The sequence below is a fragment of the Dasypus novemcinctus genome, chromosome 8, assembly GCF_030445035.2.
Source record: "Dasypus novemcinctus isolate mDasNov1 chromosome 8, mDasNov1.1.hap2, whole genome shotgun sequence".
NCBI classification, from domain to species: domain Eukaryota; kingdom Metazoa; phylum Chordata; class Mammalia; order Cingulata; family Dasypodidae; genus Dasypus; species Dasypus novemcinctus.
In genome coordinates this window covers 29,118,012-29,143,868 of record NC_080680.1, presented here as the reverse complement: position 1 = coordinate 29,143,868, position 25,857 = coordinate 29,118,012, and the positions used below count along the sequence as shown (strand labels likewise).

General features: G+C 40.7%; 1 protein-coding gene across 9 annotated transcripts in view; it reads left to right on the top strand.

Annotated features, from left to right (window-relative positions):
• The window catches only part of TLE4 (TLE family member 4, transcriptional corepressor), a 145,323-nt gene extending 130,906 nt beyond the window's left edge, over positions 1 to 14,417 (top strand). For all 9 annotated transcript variants that reach the window (XM_058301609.2, XM_058301610.2, XM_058301614.2 and 6 more), the window contains 9 exons: positions 27 to 159; positions 478 to 671; positions 1,154 to 1,230; positions 6,258 to 6,507; positions 8,184 to 8,431; positions 9,892 to 10,039; positions 10,498 to 10,648; positions 10,994 to 11,070; positions 12,722 to 14,417. In XM_058301609.2, the coding sequence (XP_058157592.1) occupies positions 27 to 159; positions 478 to 671; positions 1,154 to 1,230; positions 6,258 to 6,507; positions 8,184 to 8,431; positions 9,892 to 10,039; positions 10,498 to 10,648; positions 10,994 to 11,070; positions 12,722 to 12,829 (1,386 nt within the window). In that variant the 3' untranslated portion in view covers positions 12,830 to 14,417. The remainder of the gene's footprint in view (positions 1 to 26; positions 160 to 477; positions 672 to 1,153; positions 1,231 to 6,257; positions 6,508 to 8,183; positions 8,432 to 9,891; positions 10,040 to 10,497; positions 10,649 to 10,993; positions 11,071 to 12,721) is intronic.
• The last annotated feature ends 11,440 nt before the right edge of the window (positions 14,418 to 25,857 follow it).

The following is a 25,857-nucleotide window of genomic DNA, read 5'->3' as shown; positions in this document are numbered from 1 at the left end:
ATATATTCAATTATATCTCATGTTAGAATGAAAAATCTACTACTCCGGTGTCAAAGTCCAATACCCCTACTCCACGAACTGATGCGCCAACCCCAGGCAGTAATTCCACCCCGGGACTGAGGCCTGTACCTGGAAAGCCACCAGGTGTTGACCCCTTGGGTTAGTAAGAAAACAGTTTTCTTTGTATTTATGCCTCTTTTTTTAAGGAATTTAAAGAGTGAAGTGCATTAAAAGTACTCTTGACTGCCTTTTATTGAAAGGCTGCTGTTAAACAAAGTTCTTTATCCTGAACCAAGCAGCCAGCACTAACCATGTCTGGCATATGGTGGGTGCTCAGTAAAATAAGGTGAATGAATGAACCCCATGAAGACTTGAACGGCTTTTGAGAATTTTTAAACAAGCTCATTTGAACCATTTATTTAAGAATGTCTGATTTCACTACCTTTCTTATTTGTTCTCTTTCGTTTTTGTCTGTAGCCTCGAGCCTCAGGACCCCCATGGCAGTACCTTGTCCATATCCAACACCGTTTGGGATCGTGCCCCACGCTGGGATGAACGGAGAGCTGACCAGTCCCGGAGCCGCCTATGCTGGGCTGCACAACATCTCCCCCCAGATGAGTGCTGCTGCCGCTGCTGCCGCTGCAGCTGCTGCCTATGGCAGATCACCAGTGGTATGTTTGTGGGCATTTAAAAACTAAAAACATTTCAGAGCACAGAGGATTGTCATTTTTCAATGTAGTTTGTAGAATGTCAGGTATTTATGGAGGAAATTGTGTAAATTAAGCTGCATGTAATTATGTCCTAAGATCATTTCCTTTTGTCAGGTAAAGAGTTTCTTCTTTTTTTATATTCCATCTTTCTTTTGCAATTTTAAACCTACAAAAGTAGATCAAATAATATAATGAACTCCTCCTTCCCATGAAGAGCTACAGTAATTATTAGTATAATTTTTTTCATGTATACCCTATCCCCAGTTGTTACTTTAAATCCTAAATACCCTGTCATTTCATCAATAAGTACATCTGTGTATATCTCTAAGATCAAATTTTTAAGGAAGCAATTTTCCCCACATTTTAGCAGAAGTAATGACAAGGATATATCAAATTAGTATAACTGTGTTTGTTTTTCTTGCTCTGCTTGGGAAAAATTCTAGGTTGGATTTGATCCGCATCATCACATGCGCGTGCCAGCAATACCTCCTAACCTGACGGGCATTCCAGGAGGAAAACCGTGAGTTCCTTTGTGCCTTTATACTCATTGCGAACTTAGCCCTGGTCCCTCATTGGCCCTAGACTTTGAACACTGTCAGACAGGAAGCAACATTTCACAGAGGAATGGGGTAATTGTCAGGTGGCTCCCTGTGGCTTATATATTTTTTTGCTTGTAATGTACTTTTCATTTTCTCTTAGTGCAGTAAAAGAGGTAGTGGGGTGGCATTTTGAATTTTCAATTTGTAATACGGAAATGCCAGTTGCAGAGGTACCTCCAGCAGTCAGATCTTCGCTACTTCTCTTGCTGATTTCAAGGCAGTTCTTTTGTTTAGAAAGTCTGAATATTATCTACAAACCTCTAAATGCTAAAAATTTGAGCATGATGGGAGAAGAAAGGATGGGGAAGACAGGCCAGATTCAAAGACTGAAGAGAAATAAGGGTGGTCTTATTTTATGTTCTGTTCTGTTCCCAGAAAAGGTGGCCTGCTCAGTTCGCTTCTTATGCCGGTAGCTGGGCATTTGGGGTCTCTGTGTTCACAGCTCCTTGAGCTATAAAAAGTGTGCAGATAGCATACCACTTGTTCCAGCCTTTTCTCGTTCTTCTTATTCTCCCACCATATCTCCTTTCAAATCCTTCATTTCAGTCCAGTGCACTTTTTTATTACTCATGTCTTGATCTTCTCAGACACAAAGACATCTGCTTTTCCTTTAAAACCATGGCCTGCTTTCCATCACCTCTCTTTTGGGACGGATCCCTGCAGAGACCTCCTTTGCCTTTTTAGTCATGTGTGTGTATTTATTGTCATCCTTCTTCCTGTTCACATCCTCTGTCATCACACATAATACACATATGCTGCTTCCTGACCAGTCCTCCAGTGCTTTCTCAGCTACTGTCTATATCCAGATTTGACCCTCCATAGTAGATCAAGCCCCACTTCTCCTGAAGGCTTCTCTGGTGGCTTGCCTGCTTGAGGACATTAGCTTTCACCTGTACTACTTTTTTGGTGGCTTAGTAGCTCACATCACATCTCTGCTATGATGTCATTTTATCATGGCATTCTGCCTGGCAGCCCATCAGACCCATCATTCTTTCTCTGCCATACCTTTTAAATACTTATTTATAGCCATTATTTTCCTTTCTCCCATTTTAATATAAGTTGTATGAAAACACAGAAGAACTTTTTTTTTCCTGTTCAGTTCACAGAAGTAGCTCCAGTGCCAAGAACAGTACATACTTGTTCAGTGAATGACTGTGTGCTGATCTCTCCCTTTTTTAGCCTCCCATCACTTGTTTATTTGCTGTTGCATACTCAGGCACTTAGTCGTCACCCTGATTTTCTCCCCACATTGCCTGTCCCCCAGTGTTGGGCATGCCTGACCATGACCCTTTCTTTACTTCATCTGGTGCAGCATGTTTTTGGTTCTTCTTTCTCTAACTTCTTCACGGATTCTACCGTAAACTTCCCTCTTGAATCATACACAATTCTGGCACCATAACTAAGTTGCTCGATAAATATTTGATTGATTAATAAGGGAGACAAGGCAAATTAGACTGAGTTCTTTGAGAGTTAAAGACATAAATATCAATCCCATAAAATTGTATATACCTGTTTGTATGTTCTGTAAATAGTTGTAGACTGACTGACAAGTCTTATTGACCAAGTAATGTGAGGTATTTGAAGGTGAAATTTTGGTCTGTTTCAAACAGTGACTAAATAACAGGTCAGAGAATTAATCAAATAACTCCAACCCCCCTTTAGGGAACAGGTGCCATCCCTTTTTCAGGTACTATATAATTACACTTAACTGAGTTCACCAGCATTTGCACCCAGAGCTATACTGCAACCACCAGAGTAGATGAGTCAGTGGTTTTTGCCTCTGCTGCTGTCCTGAGGCCACAAGGGGTGAAGGCGTGTTAGGTGTTGTTTCCTAGCTGCCAAAAGAACCATGCAGTGGGTTGGCTTAAACAATGGAATTTATTGGCTCATGTTTTTGAGGCTTAGTCCAAACTGGAGGCTTCAACAAAGCAACGCTCTCCCCTAGGAGACTGTGGCGTTCTGGCACTGGCTGCCAAGAATCCTTGGTCCTTGGCTTTTCTGAGGCATGGCAGTGCACATGGTGACCTCTCCTGGCTTCCATTTTCTCTTCCAGGTTCTTTTGACTCCCAACTCTGGCTTCTCTCTATGACTTTCTCTCTAAATTTCATTCTACTTATAAAGGACTCCAATAATAGGATTAAGATTCAATTAAAGGTCCTACTTAAAAGGGGTTCGCACCCACAGGGATGGCTTAAGATTAAGAACATGTTTTTTCTGGGGTACATAGCTCTAAGCTACCACGGGTATATTTAAAGAAGCAGCACCAGTCTTGGTTTGGGAGTTGTGGACAGTGGAAAGCATCATGGGATTAGGATGACTGTTGGTATAATTTGGGTGGTACTTTTGAGCCTTGAGCTATGCTCCCTTCTCTTTCCCCATTCTTGACCTCCCCCTCTCTCCTCTAGGGAGGTTTGATATGTTGGAGGATTGTTGAGAATGTTTATTTCTGCTAGTGATAGAGTGACACTAATGCAGTTGGCAAATGACACTTCACCAGGAACCGTAAAAAGAACTTGGTATAGTTGACAGAGTATGGGTTCTGGAGAACAACAGATCCAGGTTTGAACTTTTACTCTGCTAGCTGACAACCAGGAAGTGTGACTTTATGCTCTTTCTTGACTTTGTGCGGTTCCCTTGTCTCACCTGTAAACAGGGTAGGTAGCTCCCCAACAAGGAGGGTGTGAGAATGAAGTAAGATGATTTGTGCGTTCAGCACCATGTTTTATTATGTGGTGGCCATTCATTAAATTCCAATGTCATCTTCCTTTTAGCTTTGCCTAGAGTATTATCAATTTTCCAACTACTTTTTATGCAATATAAGGAACATGTTTTATGTGGTAGAAATGACCCAAGAAGTACTCTTCAGCAGTTACACATCAAAGAGTCTGTTGAAATCTAATAAGAAGTATGTATTAACACCTTATTCTTTCTAGTCTTATTTTTTAACATACACTTATGGCAAACAGAGGACCACATTATATCCTTAATGCAAGTAGGCTCTTGAAATTCATTTAAACCCTTTATAAGGTAGTTCTAGGAATATAGTATGTGCTCACAGAGTGGCTTCGTTGAGTTGAAGACTATCATATTGGAGACCTTAGAGGAATTTGTTTGCCTGGATTTTAAATTCTCAAGGCTTTTTAAAAACCATTTAGTGATTTTAGAGGGGATGTTTCTTCAAATAAATTATCATTAAGAATGTATAACATTATCTAAACTTGTTATAACCTTCCTTTCCCATCCTTCTAAGATTTAATCTTCATGACCTCTTAATTACTAAATCAATTAGTTGTTTGCTCAATCCTCATCCCTCAGGATCTCAGCTTTTCTCTGTGAGCATTACTATCTTCCCTTCCTTACCCGAACTGAAACCTGGCTCTCTTCTGAGGTCTCTCCTTCCCCTGTAGCCCTCTAAATGGTAACCTTTTATTTCACATCCTGCCATCCTCAGGGCCAGCGATGGGGTTGATAAAGGATCACCCACATCCCCATCCTGTCTCTTCTGGAACTTTAATTCCTCCACCCTTTTGTAAAAACTGCTCTTTTCAGATTTGTGTCATTCGAGACCACCTCTCCCCCACTTTGTTGGGTATTTCCTCAGTGTATTAAAGACTGACACATGACACATGGCTTAAGGTCTTCCTCCACTCAGGGCCTGCCATCATCCTGGGTGACTTTGACATGGACAGGGACAATCCCCTAGTATCCTCATCTTGGTTCTTGGACTACCTCATCCAAAGTGAACTTCTCAACTTCATTGCCTCTTTACAGGCTCACGGAGAAGACCTTGTCATCAACCTTGACTTTCTCCAAAATCCAAGCATTCCAGATATTCAACACAACCTCCTCGACTCTCCACCCAGCTACAGTGACTTTTTTGAATTTCAAATCTATGCCTAACTTCCTCCCTTTCTGTCCCAAATTTTGGAGAACAGTAGTCAACCCAGGACAATTGCACTTTAAAACATTCCTGCAGTGTGGTCCAAGCTCCTGTCTGTTGTGCACCCAAAAGTACTCTTCCTTTGTATGTCTTTCATAAACGTCTTTCCATAAGGAGAACACATTCCAAAACTCCACGCCAAAGTAGAATGACATAATTTACAAGTGCCCATGAGATCCCTCAGCTCCCTCCTGCCCACCACAGACATTTCCTGCCTCCAGGAACTGGAAATGCATCAACAACCTTGCATTGCCTGACTTTCATGCCCTAAAAATAGAGTTGCATTTTGCTGAGTGAGATACTCTACCTTTAAGTCTCATTTTAGAACCAAATGCTTTCACAACCTGAGGGCTTTCCTAGGTATTGAACTGGAGGTCCAGCTCCTGATAGTGGAGTCATATGCTTTTTCTCAGAGTTCTAAATCCATTTGGAATTACTAGGATTTGCATAAGTCAGATCAAGGTGTTTTTAAAAAATAGGTAAGCCTTATTTTTGCATGTTGGCCGCTATAACACTTAAGCCTAGAACCTTACAACTCCCTAAAGTGTCATAATTTTGGCTTCTTGGTCTCCATTAGTGAGTCATTTGCTTGGAGTGAATTTGATCGGTAGGCAAAATCTCATCGCAAGCCTCTGAATCAACAAAAGTTGAAGGCCATGCAAGTTTTAGAGTATTCCTGAAGTAATAGGCACTGTACTTGACATTGGTTATCTTATTTAATTCTCCCAACAGCTCTGTGAAGTGTAAGTAGCATTTTTCTCCAGTTTAGTAATGACAACTGAGGTTCAGAGAAATTAAGTCACTACTGATGTCAAAGTAGTTAGTAAGAGGCAGCCTAAGATTTGATCATTGATCTCTTTCTCTCTGACTTTGAAATTGTGTTCTTTGTCTTGCGTGCATGTACTAAATGGCACTCAAAATGTTTTATTTTTCATGTCTTTACACTGAGCAGTTAAGTAACATTTTTCACATCCCCCTTCCTAACTATTTTCCTCTCCACTGCCTTAGGGCGTACTCCTTCCATGTTAGTGCAGACGGTCAGATGCAGCCGGTCCCGTTCCCCCCCGATGCCCTCATCGGACCCGGAATCCCCCGGCACGCTCGCCAGATCAACACCCTCAACCACGGCGAGGTGGTGTGCGCGGTGACCATCAGCAACCCCACGAGGCACGTGTACACGGGGGGCAAGGGCTGCGTCAAGGTCTGGGACATCAGCCACCCAGGCAACAAGAGCCCCGTCTCTCAGCTCGACTGTCTGGTGAGTGAATCACACCTTCATGCAGAACATAGGAAAGGAGATGCTGGCGAGGGGCAGGGAGGGCCAGTGAGAGCACTGAAAGAAAGTAAAAGCAGCACACGCATGCCTTTGCTTGTTTGTTTGTTTGTTGAGGTGCTGGGGCTGGGGATTGAACCCATGACCTTGCATGTGGGAAACCTGTGCTTACCCGCTGAGCTACACTGGCTCACCCAAGTTGGTTTTTTCGTTTGTTATTTGTTTTGTTTTCAGGAGGTGCCAGGGATCTTGAACCTGGGACCTCGCATTGGGAAGCAGGTGCTCAACCATTGAGCTACATCTGCTCCCCAATACCACACAGTTTTGATCACAAGTGGGTATTTGGTCTTCAGTGATTTCTGGTCTTTCACTTTGAGATACATGTATTTACATTTTTTTAAAGACTTATTTTATTTATCCCTGCCCTCCTCTTGTTGTTTTTCACTCTGAGTGCCCATTCACTGTGTGCTTGCTGTGTCTGCTCATCTTCTCTTTAAGAGGCACTAGGAACCGAACCTGGGACGTCCCATGTGGGAGAGTGGTGCTCATTCACTTTGAACCACCTCTGCTCCCCACTTTGTTGTATCTCTCATTGTGTTTCCTCTTTGTGTCTCCTTGTTGCATCATCTTATTGTATCAGCTTGCTGTGCCTGCCTGTCACACCTGCTCACTGTCTTGCTCATCTTCTTTAGGAGGCACCAGGAACGGAACCCGGGACCACCTTCTATGTGGTGGGTGGGAGCTCAATCGCTTGAGCTACATCCGCTTCCCACTTTGAGATTTAAAGGGCCGAGGGCAAGGAGGAGTGTCTTCTTTTGGTTCCTTTAGGCAGAATTTATCCATTTCTTCATGTGTGGCACGTGGCACATGGCACCGAAACAGTTTTCATTAACCCTGCCCAGTAAGTGGGAAAAGGCAAACCCTTGTTTTCCTAGACTAAGTCTGAAAAAGGGCTTAAGAAAAATAAGAGTCTACATAATGGTTTCTATGGAAGTGCATATCATAGTATGTCACATGCAAAGAGTAACGTAATATATCATGTGACAAACAATAGAGAGTCACTTAGCTGTCTGATACTTTTCCTTGAGTTATTAGGGACACTTGTTTGGTTTTCTTCCCTTACACCAGCAGAATACTGCTGGGAGGAATTTTATTTTTCTGTCACTTAACACTCCTTGATCAAGCCTTGCTTCCAGTTGATGCCTTTTGGCCAGTGACACGGTGCCATGCAGCAGGAACAGACTGCCTGGATGACTCTTGGCGGTGGCGGCAACACCTCTCAAGGCCAGCCACGTCTACCAGTGTTCCCAGTTAGGGAAAGTCCAGGATTATCAGTGCTCTTGCTCCAATGTGCTTGTGTCTGTGTAAGTGACCCAAGCCGTTGATGAATATAATGGGGGTTGGCAGTAGGAAGAGGTTTAGATCTTTGCATTTTGATGCTAACTAAGATTAAATATCAGAACTAAATTTTGTAGATCAAGTTTAAGTACTTCCCTAATTTCATGTAATTTTCTTACATTAATTCACTTTATCATTGTCATAAGTATAAATGGCTCATTAAAACCATGAAAGAACACAATACTTTTATGGATTTCTGCTTTCATGTTAATGCTGTTTTCCTTTCCTCGTGAGTAATCTCTTGATGGTTTTTGTCTCCCCAGAACAGGGATAACTACATCCGTTCCTGCAGATTGCTCCCTGATGGTCGCACTCTCATAGTGGGAGGCGAAGCCAGTACTTTGTCCATTTGGGACCTGGCGGCTCCAACTCCGCGGATCAAGGCAGAGTTGACGTCGTCGGCCCCCGCCTGCTACGCCCTGGCCATCAGCCCCGACTCCAAGGTCTGCTTCTCGTGCTGCAGCGACGGCAATATCGCCGTGTGGGATCTGCACAACCAGACGCTGGTGAGGTAGGTCAGCAGCATCTAGGATCTGTTACCACACTGTGCCACCGTGCTTCATGTGTGTTGTATTTAGATAGATGAAATGGAATTACCTTTCTAAAAATTGTTAAGAATGGATCCATTTTAAACACTAGGAACAAAGTATTAATGTAAAATTGTTTCCTGCAGTATTTGAACTTTATAAAATGCAGGAGTTCTCTCCTGCTCTCTCTCTCTTTTTTTTTTTTGGACATTATAGTAAGCATCACCAATGCTGGCTACCAAAGGATGAGGTCAGTTTGATATCATTATTTTACATAAGGTTTCTGTGACCTTATGAGCTCATTAGACATCTGTGCTTATTAACAAATCGCTGCTAGATAGTTAATGCAAAGACTCCTCTGCATGGCACTGTCTGAATGTACCTGACATGTTTATTCAATCAACAAATAGTTATCGAGGACCCACCATAAGCCTAGGCATTGTGTTGGATGCTGCTAACCCCAAAATGGTCTAGATTACCTGCAGCCCCACCTTGAAGTGTGGATAAACATAACTACAATGTCTGCTTAGCAGTGATATTGAATAGGATTGATTTGAATCAGGAAAGTCTTGCAAGCCCTCCAGAAGTCAACAGCGAAGAGGATAGAAAGCAAGAGTGATGATCAGCTAAAGAGGGTGGGAGAAGGATCTAATCAAATCTAGCTCCAGGTCAAGGAGAATGTATAAAGAAAGGAGTCCTGGCCTTTACTTTCCATCTGTAAAATATTTTACGGAATTGAACTCTATATACCTTTTCAAAAATAAAACAATTGTCATTTTTTGTTCTCCTTTTTGCATGAGCCTCTTTTTGTTCTCCTTTTTGCATGAGACTCTTATGAGGATCTGCCTCTAATTCCTTCATCCCTCAGTGGCTTTTGCACCTTTTGTGACAGGCGATACTTGTGGCAGCTGTGTCACATGGGGTTTCCACAGTCACAGACCTTAGCTTAAGAGTATGGCCTTTCCTCTTTGCACAGCCACCTGCAGTTGCATTGCTGCTCACTAGCAGAATTTGTTCTACTGCTTCCTGTGCCCACTCCCAGCCTTTGCAGATGGGAGGATATTTCTTACCTCCTCATTATTTATCTCTTCCTTTACATATCACAGTGATAGACAAGATCTCAGGTTGTAACTTCTATTAGTTCATATGCAAGTAGGTGTATGTTTTCTTTTGCTTATTTCATTTTCCGTCATGTTTTGGTGTAAGAGTAGTTTGAAAAACTACCTTAAGTGTTCATAAATAAAAAGTATGGGAAATTCAGCATCTCAATTAACTTTAATTTCTAAATATCTGCTTTGTTTTACTTTGAGTGATTAGGAAACATAATAAACCAAAACAATCATCTACAAATAGGGGCCACAATGAAATCCATTGCCAAGGAAGTCAGAATTGTGTCAACTAAAACTAACTATTCAAAGACTTTCCCCTATTTTTACATTCTCAGGCAATTCCAGGGCCACACAGACGGAGCCAGCTGTATTGACATTTCCAACGATGGCACCAAGCTCTGGACCGGCGGTTTGGACAACACGGTCAGGTCCTGGGACCTGCGCGAGGGGCGGCAGCTGCAGCAGCACGACTTCACCTCACAGGTACGGTCTATGCCTGTGATTTAGGAGACACAATTTTATTAAACATAAGACATACTACAGGACAGAAATTAAGGGACACTTTGCCTTGGAGAAATCACTTTTAACTCTGGATTAGATAATTGTGAAAATTTCATCATTTTCTGTCAAAGTATGACAAAATGTATTTTATTAAAGGATAAAAACATCTTATTTATTATAATCTTTTAGCAGGTTTTATTTCAGAGACCATTACTGTATGTGTATATTTGCATTTTACATAACCGATTAGTAAATTATATTGTGGAGCTCTGTCTCATTGCTTTTATGAATCACGCAAATGGTTTTGGTTTCTTTCTGCGCAATTCAAATTATCTTGGTTTCCTTTATATTAAATAGTATCCTCAGAAGAAAGGGTACCTCCCAGTTAAAGTAAATTATGTCCTCTGTAGCCGGCATCACTGTTACTGTTTCAATTTTAGATATTTTCTTTGGGCTACTGCCCAACTGGAGAGTGGCTCGCGGTCGGGATGGAGAACAGTAATGTGGAAGTGCTCCATGTCACCAAGCCAGACAAATACCAGCTACACCTTCACGAGAGCTGCGTGCTGTCACTCAAGTTTGCCCACTGTGGTAAGCAGGCTCCTCATGTCCATTTTCTGTCAACCAGAATTGTTATTTCCACCCTCCTTTTGCTTCATTCTAAGTCAGGTCCAATAATTCATTGATGTGTTCTCTTGTGAGTTGTGTTATTTCTTTACACATGTCTACTTCCCTAATGCCATGTAATTTCTTAGCATCAATCTACTTCACCATTGTCATAAGTCCAAATAATTCATTCCATTTTTGAAGTGAAAATTCAGGGAAAAAAGTTTGTTTCACATAGGATGAGTTTTCTGTGAATGCTCTGTAAAGCAAACCTCGTTTGTCTGACAAAGTGATGCAAACATTGCCTTTTTCTAAACACCCTTCCTGTAGGCAAATGGTTTGTAAGCACTGGAAAGGACAACCTTCTGAATGCCTGGAGAACACCTTACGGGGCCAGCATATTCCAGGTAACATTTATTGTTTGTCCACTGTGTAGCAATTGCTTGACCTGAGCCTTCTTTCAGAGGAATAGTGTACATAAGTACCTTAGGACATAGGAGCCGGTATTGTTCCTTTTCTGCTGGGAAGGAAACTGAGCTGAGGGAGGGAGGAGGCAGCCCCTACCTGGTGGTGGAGGGAGTTGGGGTTCATCTCGCAGGTTTTGACCCCAGAGCCAAGGCTGTGCCCCTTGCACTGTCCCCCATACTGGGCATTCATTGATCCCTTTGTATGTGCTAAAGTAAAGAGGTTTCATGTCTTCTGTACATTTTTTCCCTTATGTCATTTTTTAATCTTCATGTTTCAAACCTGATCGATTTGTTTAAATGCTCTGATTAGTAGTATTTCTTTATTTTTTTTTTCCTCAAAGAAGAGTCTTATGGAAAAATTCAATAAATCTTGATTAATGTTATAAGCTTTTCTTCTTCCCGTTGACTCAGTGGAACTTTGTGCAGTTTGTGAAATTATTTGTCAATAGACCAAATTGTAGAAATTGTACATACATAGAGATTCTTTTGTTCTTTCTCTCTTGTTGATAAATGGGAATTTCACAGGAAAGGTAAAGACTTCCCTTTTTAACTAACTTCTATTATATATTTAGGATGTTATTTTTTTAGGTGTTCTTTTCTTTGGGATAGCACACAGGTTTGTAGTTTCCTTGGCCAAGGTGGTATTAAGTTATAGAGTGAGCTAATTCAATTGAATACAAAAAATACAAAGTATAAATACTGTACAAGATAATCATTAGGACTAAACTAAGTGATTTCTGCCATCAGGAAGCTTACAGTTTAGTGCAGTGTTTCTCATATTATGGATCACAACCTTTTAGATGATCCACCAGGACTTTTTTAAAAATCGAAATAAAATGCATTAGATCTTTTATAGTAAGTATAAGTATTGTATCTATGTGTATCCTGGCTTAATGTTCAGAATATTCAGAATCCTTGTCAAAATCCTGTCACAATTTTTGTTGTTGTTTTATGAGCATAGCTCATTTAGAAGTTCATATTGAACATATAGTTGGACATGGCATCCAAAACTTTTAAGTATGGGACATTTTTCTTTCTAACCAATGAATCCCTCCTCCCTCACAAGTCAATATTCCATTTTACATGGGAAAATTAGACTTTTTAATAGGAATATTTTTACATTCCCTATCTCAAAAATAATGTTTTCAGTGCTCTTTCCTGTGTATTACGTGACGTGAACTCTGTGACAGCCCTTCTAGGTGGCAGACAGGTAGAATGTTTCTACCTATTTACTTTTATGAGGGAACTGAGGCTTTAAGTAATGTGTTTCACAGCTCAACCCAAATCCAAGTTATCTGACTCAGAGTGAGTTGCTTTTCTTACTAATAACACCCTACTGAACCATCTGGAGAATTGGGAAAGGTTGCTCCTACCCACTGACTTGCGTCTCCAGGGTAAGTTTGTCCCCGGCCAGTGCACCTAAGTGTGGATCCAGCCCTGCCCCTGGAAGGAAGCACCACAACTGCCTTTCTTCACTTGAGATTCCTCATTGGCCACTGGAATGTTTTTGCTCAAAGTCCTTCATTTCTGTCACTTGGTGCTTAGGTTTTTCTTTCCATATTTAATGTTTTTGTTTATGTTTCTTTCCTAGTCCAAAGAATCCTCATCGGTGCTTAGCTGTGACATTTCTGTGGATGACAAATATATTGTCACCGGCTCTGGGGATAAGAAGGCCACGGTTTATGAAGTTATTTATTAAGGACAAATCTTCATGCAAACAGGACTTCTCCTTTTAGCACTTTGCTCTATCATCCTCCCCCCCTCTCCCCCCCTCCCCCTATCTAAAACCAAGGATTTCAAATACTCATTGCAGTTGTGGAGTTTAATTCCCTTCCTTAACCCCCACTTCCTACTTCACTTTTTAATTGTGAATACTTATTAAGAACCTGTGATACCAAATCTTCAGATACCTACTTGGAAGAACACGGAATAAGCATACTTAACAGTGAAAGGAATCTTAATTATGTATTATAGTTGTAATATATTTATTTTGTTTAAAGAAGGCTTTCTAACAATGACTGACTAAATAAAGCTGTCTGCTCCTGCATTGATAATGAAGGTGCATTGTATTTGATACCCCTCCCCCCTTTTTTTGGCAAAGGAGGGGAAAAGGTTTAAAATAAATGATTAAAAATGTCACTAAATGTAGACTAATGACTGTATAGAGATGTGAAATGTATAATTATACATGGAAGCAATATGTTGCTGTGTTGTTAGGTTTTCATCTTTTGTTTTTGTTTTTACCTATTTTAAAGAAGTTTGGAAATTTGGCTGAACAATTAGAAAACAACAGCCCAAGTCATATTCATTTAAGTTTGTTTGGACAAGTTTAACCAATATATCTATAGCTTTAGATTATAATCTATAAAAATAATTGGACATTTTCTTTTTCTTTTTGCCTCATTGGCAAATGTCTTTAATATGTTTTTTTATTCCTTTTTTAATTGTACTGTACACAGATGAACAAAATAATTGGCCTCAAAGAGACAACTTCTTATTAATCCCTTCTGGATATTTTTGCCACATTTCTTTCCAAAGGGCAGTATGTATCTTTGGGCAGTTTTGTCATTACAAGAAATTACGGGCTTTTTTTGGCATTCTTTGGGAATTGCACAGATATGGGGAAGGATTCCCACCACTGTGCTAGTCAAGTCTTTCACAGAACAAGGACAGCAGAGGAGGATTTGCAAGGACCTCCCTCTGAAAATAGAAAGAATGGACTCTCACCTGGGATGAGGACTTGCTTTCTTTACCTCCGGTTCTTTCCATGTCTTACTTGGATGTCCCTGAAGTGGACACAGGCTGTGCCATTGTGCCAGAAACATTGTGTTATCTTTTATGTTGTTGTTGTTGCTGTTAAACTATGATATGTGACTCCTTTTTTAATTATTTTTTGTTTGAATGCTTTAAAAATCTTTTAAGTCTGTGGATCTGCTGATGTACAGTGCCTTTGCTGCTATGGATCAAAATCAAAAGAACCGTGTAGATAAACTTTATTGTATAAGTAGAAAATTACCTAATTTCATACTAGAAATGGATGGATGCTGCAAGTTGAAATGGACTGTCCATGACGTTCCTAATGTGGTAGCAGAAAAAAAAATGGTGTCTTAAGTGCTTTGTGTTTGATGTCATTAACAGTTTCGTAAAACTCTACAGTGTAGAAAGATTTTGATACTAAACTGTGCATTGTACATAGTTCTAATGCATTGTATTGACCACCAGTACTTCTATAACGGTAGATTGTTTGTGCGTTCAGACTTTTAAGCATTAAACATAAATAACTTCTAGTATGCTTATTTTTCCAATTCTTTGTTTTGGTGACTTTAGTTCTTATATTTCCTATGCAACAGCTGTATATTAAAAATTGTTAGCTTTATTCAAGGGAGACTGGTGTTAAAGTAGTATGGGTTTTTATTGTTGCTATTTCCTTGTTTTTTTGAATTTTCATTTGACAGTAGCTAGAAAAGATAAGGGATAGAAGTTATCGATGATAGAGTAACTTCCAGATATTTATTGAGCACCTCTTTGGTTTGTAAAGAATACTGTCTTCTAAAGTTGCCATAGCATATTAAAAACCTCGATGTGTTAGAGCTGCACTGTCCAAATTGGTTACCACTAGCCAGATGTGGCTTTTTTTTTTTTGGCAGTACTGTGAATTGAACCCAGGACCTCATCTATGGGAAGCAAGCTGCTCATCCACTTGGGCTACATCCAGTCCCCTAGATGTGGCTATTTAACTGTAACTTTATTAAAAGCAAATAAAATTTAAAATTCAGTTCATGAGTCACACTACATTTCAGGTGTTCAGCAGCCATATGTAGCTAAGGGCTACCATATTGGAACACACACATTTATATAACAGTTTAGTCATCACAGAAAGGTCTTTTGGCCCAGTGCTGCATTAAAGCTAGCCCATGAATACCATGTGTAACCGTCTGGGTTTGGGAAACATTTCCAACATAGTGCACTGAAGTCTTTGAAAGCACCAGACCCCTTTGACTGCCATAGGCCCCCTCGGCTGCCACTGGTTGAGTGTGTGAAGATCCAGCAAAAAGAGTAGCTTAAATTATTTGAAATAAATTGTTAGCCTCAAAAACCTGACATTTTAAGGATCTACTGGAAGGAGGGAGGTGGGAGCCCATCCAGAATGTGCTTGGGTGATGGCTTACAAGAGATTATTGACTTGGGATCTGAAGTAAGAGTTTAGCTGCATTCATCAGTGGATTTGGAAGTACCACCTCAAAAATGGGTATTAAAGCATTGTTATATCAGATGAGGACATGTAAGTCAATTAAGACCAGCTAAAAAATTAAAAACATAGTAACTGGTCATGATCAAACATGCATTTCAGGGCAGGATGACTGTTTTTGTTGGCCTGGGGGAGGAGGTAGGGTCAAGAATCTGCTATGTGCAGAGCACCATGCTGGCTTCTGTACCACACAGGAATCCTTGTGACATCCAGGTTGTGAAGGAGCTTTGGTGAGCCAAGTGAGGCACAGAGCAGAGCTGCACCTGGGGCTGACACGGTGAACCAGGCTTTGTCCTAAACGGAGCTTCCGCTTCTGGGTGGCTTTGGAGTGGAAAACGTGGTGATCCCTCACAGTGTGGCATCCCCCAGGGTGTGAAGGGCAGAAAAACTGTCTTGGCTCAGAGTTTAGTGTACCCTCTTCACCAGGCACATGGGTGATCTGCCTTTTCTAAAGCTCTCTCCATACCTCTTTCCCCAGGGCAATGATTGTTTTCAACTTTTTCCCTTGGGAAGCCCAGCTTGTTACCTGGTTTATGGTAAATACTTAGAATGTTTGCTGAATTTGGGAGGTGGGACGTATAATCTGCATAGAAATGTAAGTTCTTTAATTTTTAAAATATTCCTGTCTTAATTTCTATTGTTTAAAATTGTTTGAAAGGTGATAGAGCTTTGGAGTAAAGGAGAAAAATCGCTTTGGTTCAAAGGTATGACGTGTATACTCTGTTAACATTTCTAAAAGGAATTAAAATTCCTGTTTGTTGCTCAATGGGCCAAGTCTCTTGCCCTTCAATTTTCTCTTTAGAGAAATCCAAAACATTTGACTGTTGAACGGGGTAAAAAATTCTGAGATGCATGCATAAGTAGACCTAACTTTTAGAAATAAATGGGCATCTATTTCCTCCAAGGTTTGTTATCAGATTAGATTTTCGTATTCTTTGATATAAATCTCAGGCCTGGTCATCTGCACAGAAGTCTTGATGTAGTTGGTGTTCTGATTAGAACTTTAAAAGTAATTATTTAGGCTTAGTTGTTAGCTTTACCATGGTTCTTGCCAAAAGTTTGGTCTTGATGAAGAGTCTGGAGCATGATAAAGACAGGAATCACCCTGAACCAGGGATACTTAATTCCAATGAGAGAACAGAATGTATACAACTGGAAGACTGACTTAATTAGAACTACGGGACAAAAGAAAACCCCGGATTGAAGAAGCTGCCAAAACCTTCCAGAGCCCGGCAGATCAAATGGAGAGTGACAAACTCCAAGCTCTCCCGGTTTTACAGATTCACATCTCACTTTTAAGTCAGTACTTTGTGAGGTGGCTTCGTGGACAGTTGTGAATGATGCAGCTTTCTAACCTGTGTGACTGACTGGTTGGAATCATGCAACCGTGGAACATCCAGAAACTCAAAACCACCTCACAGCTATGAAATTCTGGGATGCTACAGCCGAGAATAAGTGAAATTGATGGACAGAGATGCATACCCAGAGATCCACGTGAAGCCCCGGGAGCACTGTCGGCCAGACCCTCAGGCGTCAAGTCGGGCTGCTACCTGCATGCTTCCGTCTGGTCTTAACTTGCACTGGCACTGAATATCATGGGGAACAAAATGTCCAGCTTAGGCTATTTGTCAATTCTTGTTTGGGACAGTTGTAAGGAATTTTTTTCCTGAGATTCCTTGTCCAGCATTAAGCACTTTTTTTTAAGGGAGTGCCAGAGTTTGAACCCAGGACCTCGTATGTGGGAGGCAGGTGCTCAACCACTAAGTTACATCTATCCACTCCCCAGTAAACAATTTAAAAAAGTTAAAGGATGTCAATACCAAAAATGCATTCCATTGTTATTTTTGGGTGCTCTTATTTCTTTAGCTGCACAGCCCCTAGGAACCTTGCAAGGTGGCTTTCACCAGTGAGCTTTGGGGCCTCCTGCTCGGTTTCTCTCTGGGGCATCAGCAGTGGACGCAGTGGCTTGTAACAATCCTTGTTCTTATGTGCTATTGCATTTATTTTGCCTTGTGGTTCAAACGTCTATTCAGAACTGACCATGGAAATGGCTTATTTTTGAGACCCCAAAGCATGTGAGAAAACCTCTCAGATATTAGAGCATTTTAACAGCAGTGTTATAGTAGGAAGAATGCTTCCATTATAAGCTGCTGTTTTCACTGTTATTTTAGTTTCGTTTGGGTTTTTGGCAGCAGGTAACAGACTCTTAAGCAAACCAGATAGGAGTTAGCTAGAGAGCTGGACCCTAGAATATTTAACTCTCCCCAGGGAAAGGAAATTCTCAGCTGGAACCTTAGGTATTTGGCCTGTAGAAAGGGAGCATTCCCACAGGGCTGCCTTTAGTCCAGAGGGAAATGATGACCACAAGTGTTTTCACACAAATTTGATCTCACAGCAAGGCTGTGGGTGGATGCTAGAATCCTAAATTTACGCTGAAGAGAACAAAGGATAGAAGAAGATCAACCCGAAGTCCCTGTCTCTCAGTGGACCCAAGCAGAGTTCAAACGCAAGGCTCTTGACCTGCAGTCCACCCAGAACTGTCCATTTGACCCAGGTGGCAAGCTGGAACAAAAACAGAAATGGACGGCTGAAGACACTTCCACCTCATTGCTCTTTGCCCCTCAGTTTCACACAACTTCTTTAAAATCACAAGTTTTCTTTATTTCCTGTGATGTATTTGCCTACTGTGGATTAAAAGTAATACACGCATGCAGCATCCACTTGTGAGTGAGTAGTCAGCCCTTGCATGTGACCCTCGGCATCCTCCTGTCTTCAGGCAGGGAGACTTGGTCTTGAACTTGACCGGGAGGGCAGAGAATAACATTCAGAAGATTTACATTATCCTGTGAGAAGAATTAAACCTGCGTCATTGTTACACTTTACCAGACTTGAGCCCAGTAAAAGAATAGCATGCATGTCCTAGAGGGTACTGTGAGGCATTTGGGTTTTGAGAATTTAAACCGTAAATTTTTGGACTGTTTAGATGGAGGCCAGACGAATGCCCAAATGGTTTTTAATGGCCCAACATTTCTCCCTGGATTTAAATAGCAGTTGATCATTTCCAAATCTTTATTAAGATGCTTCCACAGCGTCTTCTAGAAGAAACTACCATACTTGGTACCCTGGCCATATCTTACGTCATGTGGCATTAAGTATGAGCTAAGCTGCAGAGAATTTTCTCCCAGGAGGATGGGAAATGGCAGGAGAATGAGTGAATGTGAGAACTTTCAAAGGTAGAAAGCTGTAAGCTTTTGTGATCAGGGGTCTAGGAAAGAAAATCCAGGCAAGCGTTGTTCTCCTCTTGGCAGCGGGCCACCAGTCACTAAGAGGGAGAGCCAGAAATGCCACTAGGAGCAGAACAAGATCCCAGGACTGCCATGCATCAAGCAGGGCTGCCGAATTTTCCTTAGACCAGCCTTACATGGTTTGAAGAACTTCACTCAGTTGCCTCTTTGCACCAAAAGAGTTTAGCTTAAACAAGTATCTATTAACTTGAATTCCTATTAGGTCAAGCCCTGCTCCAAACGCAGAAAAGCCTGGTACTGCTGAAAACAAAGCACCATTCACAGAAGCCTGTCTGTCTTTTCCAGATAGATGAAAATAGTCTTTGTTCTTGATTTAACTGAAGAAATCATCTGTTAAACATTGTTCTTAAATCCCCATTATATTTCCATAGCCCCCTTCAGTTTTCCCAGTCAGTGTTAATGAAATATGGTTTCTGGTTTTACAGCTGAGTCAGGGAAATTCAGAGTTACAGTTTTCACACTGATGGTGTCAACCCTCCTGCATGCACATTTTTAGGCATCCAAGTTTTATTGCAGTTTTAATCCAGTTTCCAAACTGGGCATGAGAAAGTTATTCTGAAAAGAAAGGCCTTGTTGATTTGCAGGTAGTTTTTGAGAGAAAGTCTTTTTTTTTTTTTCAAAGATTTATTTATTTATCTCCCCTTCCCCACCCTGGTTATCTGTTCTCTGTGTCTATTTCCTGCGTCTTCTTTGTCCACTTCTGTTGTTGTCAGTGGCATGGGAATCTGTGTTTCTTTTTGTTGTGTCATCTTGTTGTGTCAGCTCTCCGTGTGTGCGGCACCATTCCTGGGCAGGCTGCACTTTCTTTGGCATCGGGCGGCTCTCCTTACGGGGCATACTCCTAGAGCGTGGGGCTCCCCTACGCAGGGGACACCCCTGCGTGGCAGGGCACTTCTTGTGCCATCAGCGCTGCACATGGGCCAGCTCCACACGGGTCAAGGAGGCCCGGGGTTTGAACCGCGGACCTCCCATGTGGTAGACAGACGCCCTATCCACTGGGCCAAGTCTGCTGCCGAGAAAGTCTTAAAAACAGCGTGAACTGCCCCAAGGAGAATTTTAGTGGTGACTTGAGCTGACTAGAAGTGAAAGGATTTAGCTCCAGTTCCTAAGGACAGTCTTCCACAGTGTTAAGAGAATCTCTGCGAGAGGCACAGCCTGAAGTGGCTGGTGTGGGTAGAAGGCAGCATTGACTTGAACTAGGAGCTACTGGACAGGATCCAAGTTCGACTCTGACTTTTGGAGAACAGCATTTCCACCTCACAGCATTGGGTTTTTGTCTGATTTGTTTCAGTTTTTAGTCTTCTTTTTCCCCCGAAGATTTGGTTTTACAAGAATTAACAGAGAACAGCGTTGTATCTTTTTCGTAATAGATGCCGTTAGGTTTTTAAAAATCGTGTAAATTTAAAACCTTACCACAGACCTGCAGCAGAGAATAAGATAAGGTATGTTTATGTCACTCAAGCTTTTACAGATTTATCTTTTTAAAAATTTCTAAATTTTCCTATATTTGCTGTGGGTGATTTTGTTGCATCATAATTTCCCTTGGTTTTTGGGAATTTTCAGAAATAAAAACTTAAATCTTACTGAATTTTCCAGATAACTGAACTTTGCTCTCTAAGAACCAAAACTTTAAAAAAAAATTTTTTTGACAGAAAAATGTCCAGATGTATTGTACTATCCTCTCTTAAATTCCTATCAAAAAATACTACAAACTTTCCCAATGGCAAAATGTCAAAATAACAATTACTTTCCTATGCTGTGTGTAAGAGCTATGCTTTATTTTCATTACTAATAATCAGAAGAAAGGAAATGTATAAATCTTTCACCACATGTCAACTACAATGCTAAATGCTTTAACTTAAATCATCCCATTTTTATCCTTACAACAACCCTGTGAAGTGATGATATGGGTCCTCAAAATTTATTTCAACTTCTTGGGTCCACATGTGAAAAGTTGTTCTACACAATGTGTTATTAGAAAATTGCAAATTAAAAACAAGTTATCACCACATGTGGGTTGAATGGCTAACAGAAGACAGTTTGGAGGTTACAAGGCTAATAAGTAGTCTTACATAAGAACCAACACTCAAGCTTCTTGTTATAAAACTGAATGAGTTGATAACAGATACCTACCCAAAAACTTGTACATGAATGGTTATAGCAGCTTCATTCACAATTGCCAAAAAATTGGAAGCAACCAAGATGCCCTTCAGTAGGTGACTTGATGAACAAACTGGCACATGCATACAATGGAATATTACTCAACACTAAAAAGAAATGAGCTTTTAAATTCCAAAAATACATGGAGAAACCTTAAATGCATATCAGCAAGTGAAAGAAGCCAGTCTGAAAAGGCTATACATACTGTATGATTCCACTCTGACATATTGGAAAAGACAAGCTATAGAGACACTCAAAAGATCAGCAGTTACTAAGGGTTCAGGGGAGAGGGATGAAAAGGTGGCGCACAGGGCATTTTTTAGGGCAGCGAAACTATTCTGAATGATATTGTAATGGTGGATATATGACATGAATTTGTCAAAACCCATAGAACTGTACATCACAGTGAACTCTAAACATGGACTTTAGTTAATAATGTGTCAATACTGGCACATCAGTTATAACAAATGTTTCGCACAAAACTAAAGCAAGATATTAATGGGGAAATGGGTGTGGGGAACCAGGTCCTAGAAGGGTGGGGGTGAAGAAGGGAGGGGGTATATATTAATGGAACTCTGTACTTTCTGGTCAGTATTTCTGTAAACCCAAGACTTTTCAGAAAACTAAAGTGTATAGATTTTTTTTAAAAAGCATAATGTACTTACTCTATATGTTACATCCCACCAAAGCATACCCCATAGTAAAACACCTTCATATTTCTGGGGCAAAGTATGTGCATACTAAGCAAGATCAATGATAAATATAAACATCTACACCTCACTTGGGCACAGTTTTGCCCCAGATGAGTCATAATAAACACTTCTGGCTTTCTGAGCATTCTGGATTTAAGAATAAGGGATTTGTGGAACTGTACACTTGTTATCCCCATTTTATAGGTGAGGAACCAGAGCCATAGGTAACTCGATGAAGGGTAAAGGCCAGAAGCTTGCTCTGATGCCAGAGCCCACGTCCTTAACCTCTCCCCGCTATCCATGTGCACATTCTTCTGAGGCTAGAATGAGGCTGCCAAGATTGTTCTTTTGGTTCCTTCTGTTATATTGTTTCTTTCTCTCCCATCTACTACTTTATGCAATTTGGGTCCCTTCTAACCGGTTACTGTAAATCTTTTCATTATGCCCAAGCAAAATTCCATACTTACCCTTAAAAAAAATTTAGAGAATGGGCTTTGCTATAGACAGTATCCTCAACTCTGAGAAGTTTGCTTCTTGGTTTGATGCAATTTTCTAAATGATGTTAAAAGTCTGATCATCAGACAGGAGGTATTGTCAAAATCCTATTGGGAAACGAACTTTGGCCCAGTGGTTAGGGCGTCCGTCTACCACATGGGAGGCCCGCGGTTCAAGCCCCGGGCCTCCTTGACCCGTGTGGAGCTGGCCCATGCGCAGTGCTGATGCGCGCAGGGAGTGCCCTGCCACGCGGGGGTGTCCCCCGCGTAGGGGAGCCCCACGTGCAAGGAGTGCGCCCCTAAGGACAGCTGCCCAGCGCGAAGGAGGGAGCAGCCTAACGAGGAATAGCGCCGCCCACACTTCCCGTGCCGCTGGCGACAACAGAAGCGGACAAAGAAACAAGACGCAGCAAAAAGACACAGAAAACAGATAACCGGGGGAGGGGAGGGGAATTAAATAAATAAAAATAAATCTTTAAAAAAAAAAAAAATCCTATTCACTTACCTACTCTAATGTGCCGCTGACGACAACAGAAGCGGACAAAGAAACAAGACGCAGCAAAAAGACACAGAAAACAGACAACCGGGGGAGGGGAGGGGAATTAAATAAATAAAAATAAATCTTTAAAAAAAAAAATCCTATTCACTTACCTACTCTAATGGTGACAAAGCAACAGCAAAAAACGTGGCATCAAAATACCTTTCAAATGCTCTGATTGGAATTGTCCTAATCCATGTTTATTTTAGTTTTCTCCTTTAGACTTGAACATGTAGTTAGCTTCCTTTTTTTTTTTTTTTTTGACTTGATGAAATGGTGTATTTTATCCTGGACTTGTTTCTTTTTCCTTTTCGTTCTTTTATTTATTTTTTCTAAAGCACTTTGTAACACATATAATAGTCTTGTTTGAAAGATGGGCCACAGGGGAAGATTTTCTTTGATTACTAGTATGTGTTTTGATTCATGAGCTCATAAAGGCCCAACCATGTTTGTTAAGACAATTGTTTACAGTCATGTTAAAATTGCACAGAGATAACAGGAGACCCTGCTCAAAGGACAGATTGATGGGCTGTGAGGAGCCAGTATTCTGAGTACATAAAGGCATTTTGATCTATTGCTCAAGTTTGGAGACAGTTTGATTATGACTCTGAGTGCTTAATATTGCACACCTGTATTAAAGAAGGCCCAGTCTCTCCTCCTGCCAAGGAAGGAACCCTTGGGAAATTCAGAGAGATTACTTTGTAGTGTTTTAATTAAGATCTCATCACAGAACCTGGACTGGTTAAGTTATTTACCTGAATTGCTTTCCTGTGAAAAACGAGCTGCCAGAATCCATGCAGGGATGCGTAGATAGTTATATGAGTGTATAATTTTTTCCCTAGAGGAAAACTGGGTAACTATGAGTGTTTTAGGTTGAATCATATTTTAGGGATATTGCAAAACTCATCCTGTCCATCTGTGGCCACCGAAAAATCTTTTCTGAAATCTCCAAGATTCCAGGAATATATATTCCTTATGTCCAGAATTGAGTGCTGATGTCTTGCTCAAGTCTGCATCTTTTTGGAGATAACAATTGCTTATTATGGGGAAACGGACTTGGCCCAGTGGTTAGGGCGTCCGTCTACCACATGGGAGGTCCGCGGTTCAAACCCCGGGCCTCCTTGACCCGTGTGGAGCTGGCCATGCGCAGTGCTGATGCGTGCAAGGAGTGCCCTGTCATGCAGGCATGTCCCCCGCGTGGGGGAGCCCCACGCGCAAGGAGTGCGCCCATGAGGAGAGCCACCCAGCGTGAAAAGAAAGTGCAGCCTGCCCAGGAATGGCGCCGCCCACACTTCCCGTGCCGCTGACGACAACAGAAGCGGACAAAGAAACAAGACGCAGCAAATAGACACAGAGAACAGACAACCGGGGGATGGGGGGAAATTAAATAAATAAATAAATCTTTAAAAAAAAAAAAAAACAATTGCTTACTATGCCAGTGGCTGGCATGGCAGGCAGGTAGTAAATATTAGTTCCTCTGGTTTATCCTACTCCCCTCAAACTTTTAGATGTGATAGCATTTTTTAAAAAATTAATTTATTGAAGTATATCACTCAGACATAAACATACATAAACAGTGTAAAATAATAGTTCTAAACTTACAAAGCAAACTTATAACAAGATACTAGACTCTTGTAACTCACCCTACCACCAATAACTTGCATTGTTGTTAAACCTTTTTAACTAATGATTAAAGAGCATTGTCACACTATTACTACTATTTTCCCCCCAACCAACCCTATTATTATTATCTTTATATCATTTATATATGAACATACATAAACAATAAAGTGTATAGTAAAAGTTGTGAACTTAAAAAGCAAACATGCATAACATCGTAGAGGAGTCCCATACATCAACCCTCCACCAACACCTTGCATTGTCATGAGATGTTTGTTAGAAATTTTGAAAGAATATTTTCAAAATCTTACTACTAGTCATAGTCCTTATCTTATATTTGGTGTATTTTTCCCCCAACCCATTCTATTATTATTTTTTAAACATTTTTTATGACAGAAGTTGTATACTTATAAAACAATCATGCACATGTGCAGAATTCCCAAACAATACCCCTCCATCAACACACTTCACTGTGGTGGAATATTTCCTACAGATAAGATAATATCATCTGGTTGTTACCATGTCCATAATGTACATTTGGCTCAGATTTTCCATACTACCTCATTATCAACACAGTACATCTTTCCCATAGGTGAAAGAATATATATATATTAGTAGTACTGCTAACCACAGTCCATAAGTCACTCCAGCTGTATTTTTTCCATGCTTCCCACATTCCCAAAACCCTGCAGTAGTAATGTACATTTGCTGTAGCTCACAAAGGACACTCTTGCATCTGTACCATCAACCACAATTCTCATTCACCTCTTGGTTCACTGTACTATTCAGTTCCTAGATTATTCTCAAGCATTCTGTCAATTGGCATTTACATACCTAGACTACCATTTTCAGCCACATCCCCATTTATAAACTAGCTGTTACTCACTATGTGTTACCATCCACTCTATGCATTTCCACACTTCTAAAGCTAATTAAAACTTCTACATACATTAAACATCAGTGGTCCATTTCAGTCCTCCTCATATCTCCTTTAAGAATCCACCACCTACCACCAGGTCTTGAAGATGTTTCCCTACAATTTCTTCTAGAAGTTTTATGGTTCTTGCTTTTATTTTTAGATTTTTGATCCACTTTGAGTGGATCACACTTATTGGATAAGGTGTGAGATAGGGGTCCTCTTTCCTTCTTTCGGCTATGGATATAAATTCTTTCAGCACCATTTGCTGAATCGACTGTTTTGCCCGAGCTGTGTGGGTTTGACAGGCTAGTCAAAAAAAATCACTTGACCATACATGTGAGAGTCTGTTTCTGAACCATCAGTTTGGTTCCATTGGTCTATGAATCAGTCTTTATGCCCGTACCATGTGTTTTTACCACTATTGCTAGGTAATATGATTTAAAGTCTGGAGATGAGTGTTTGCTTTTTCCTTTATCATGTTTCTGTCTATTCAGGACCCCTTATCCTTCCAAATACATATTTGTGATTGTGTTCTCAATATTTTTTTAGATGCTGGTGGAATTTTTATTGGGATTGCATTGAATCTGTATATCAATTTGAGTAGAATTGGCATCTTAATGATATTTAGTCTTCTAATCCATGAGCATGGAGTGTCTTCCAGTTACTTAGACCTTTTTGATTTCTTTTAACACTGAGTTCCAGTTTTCCAAATACAAGTGCTTTACACCATTGGTTAAGTTTATTCCTGAC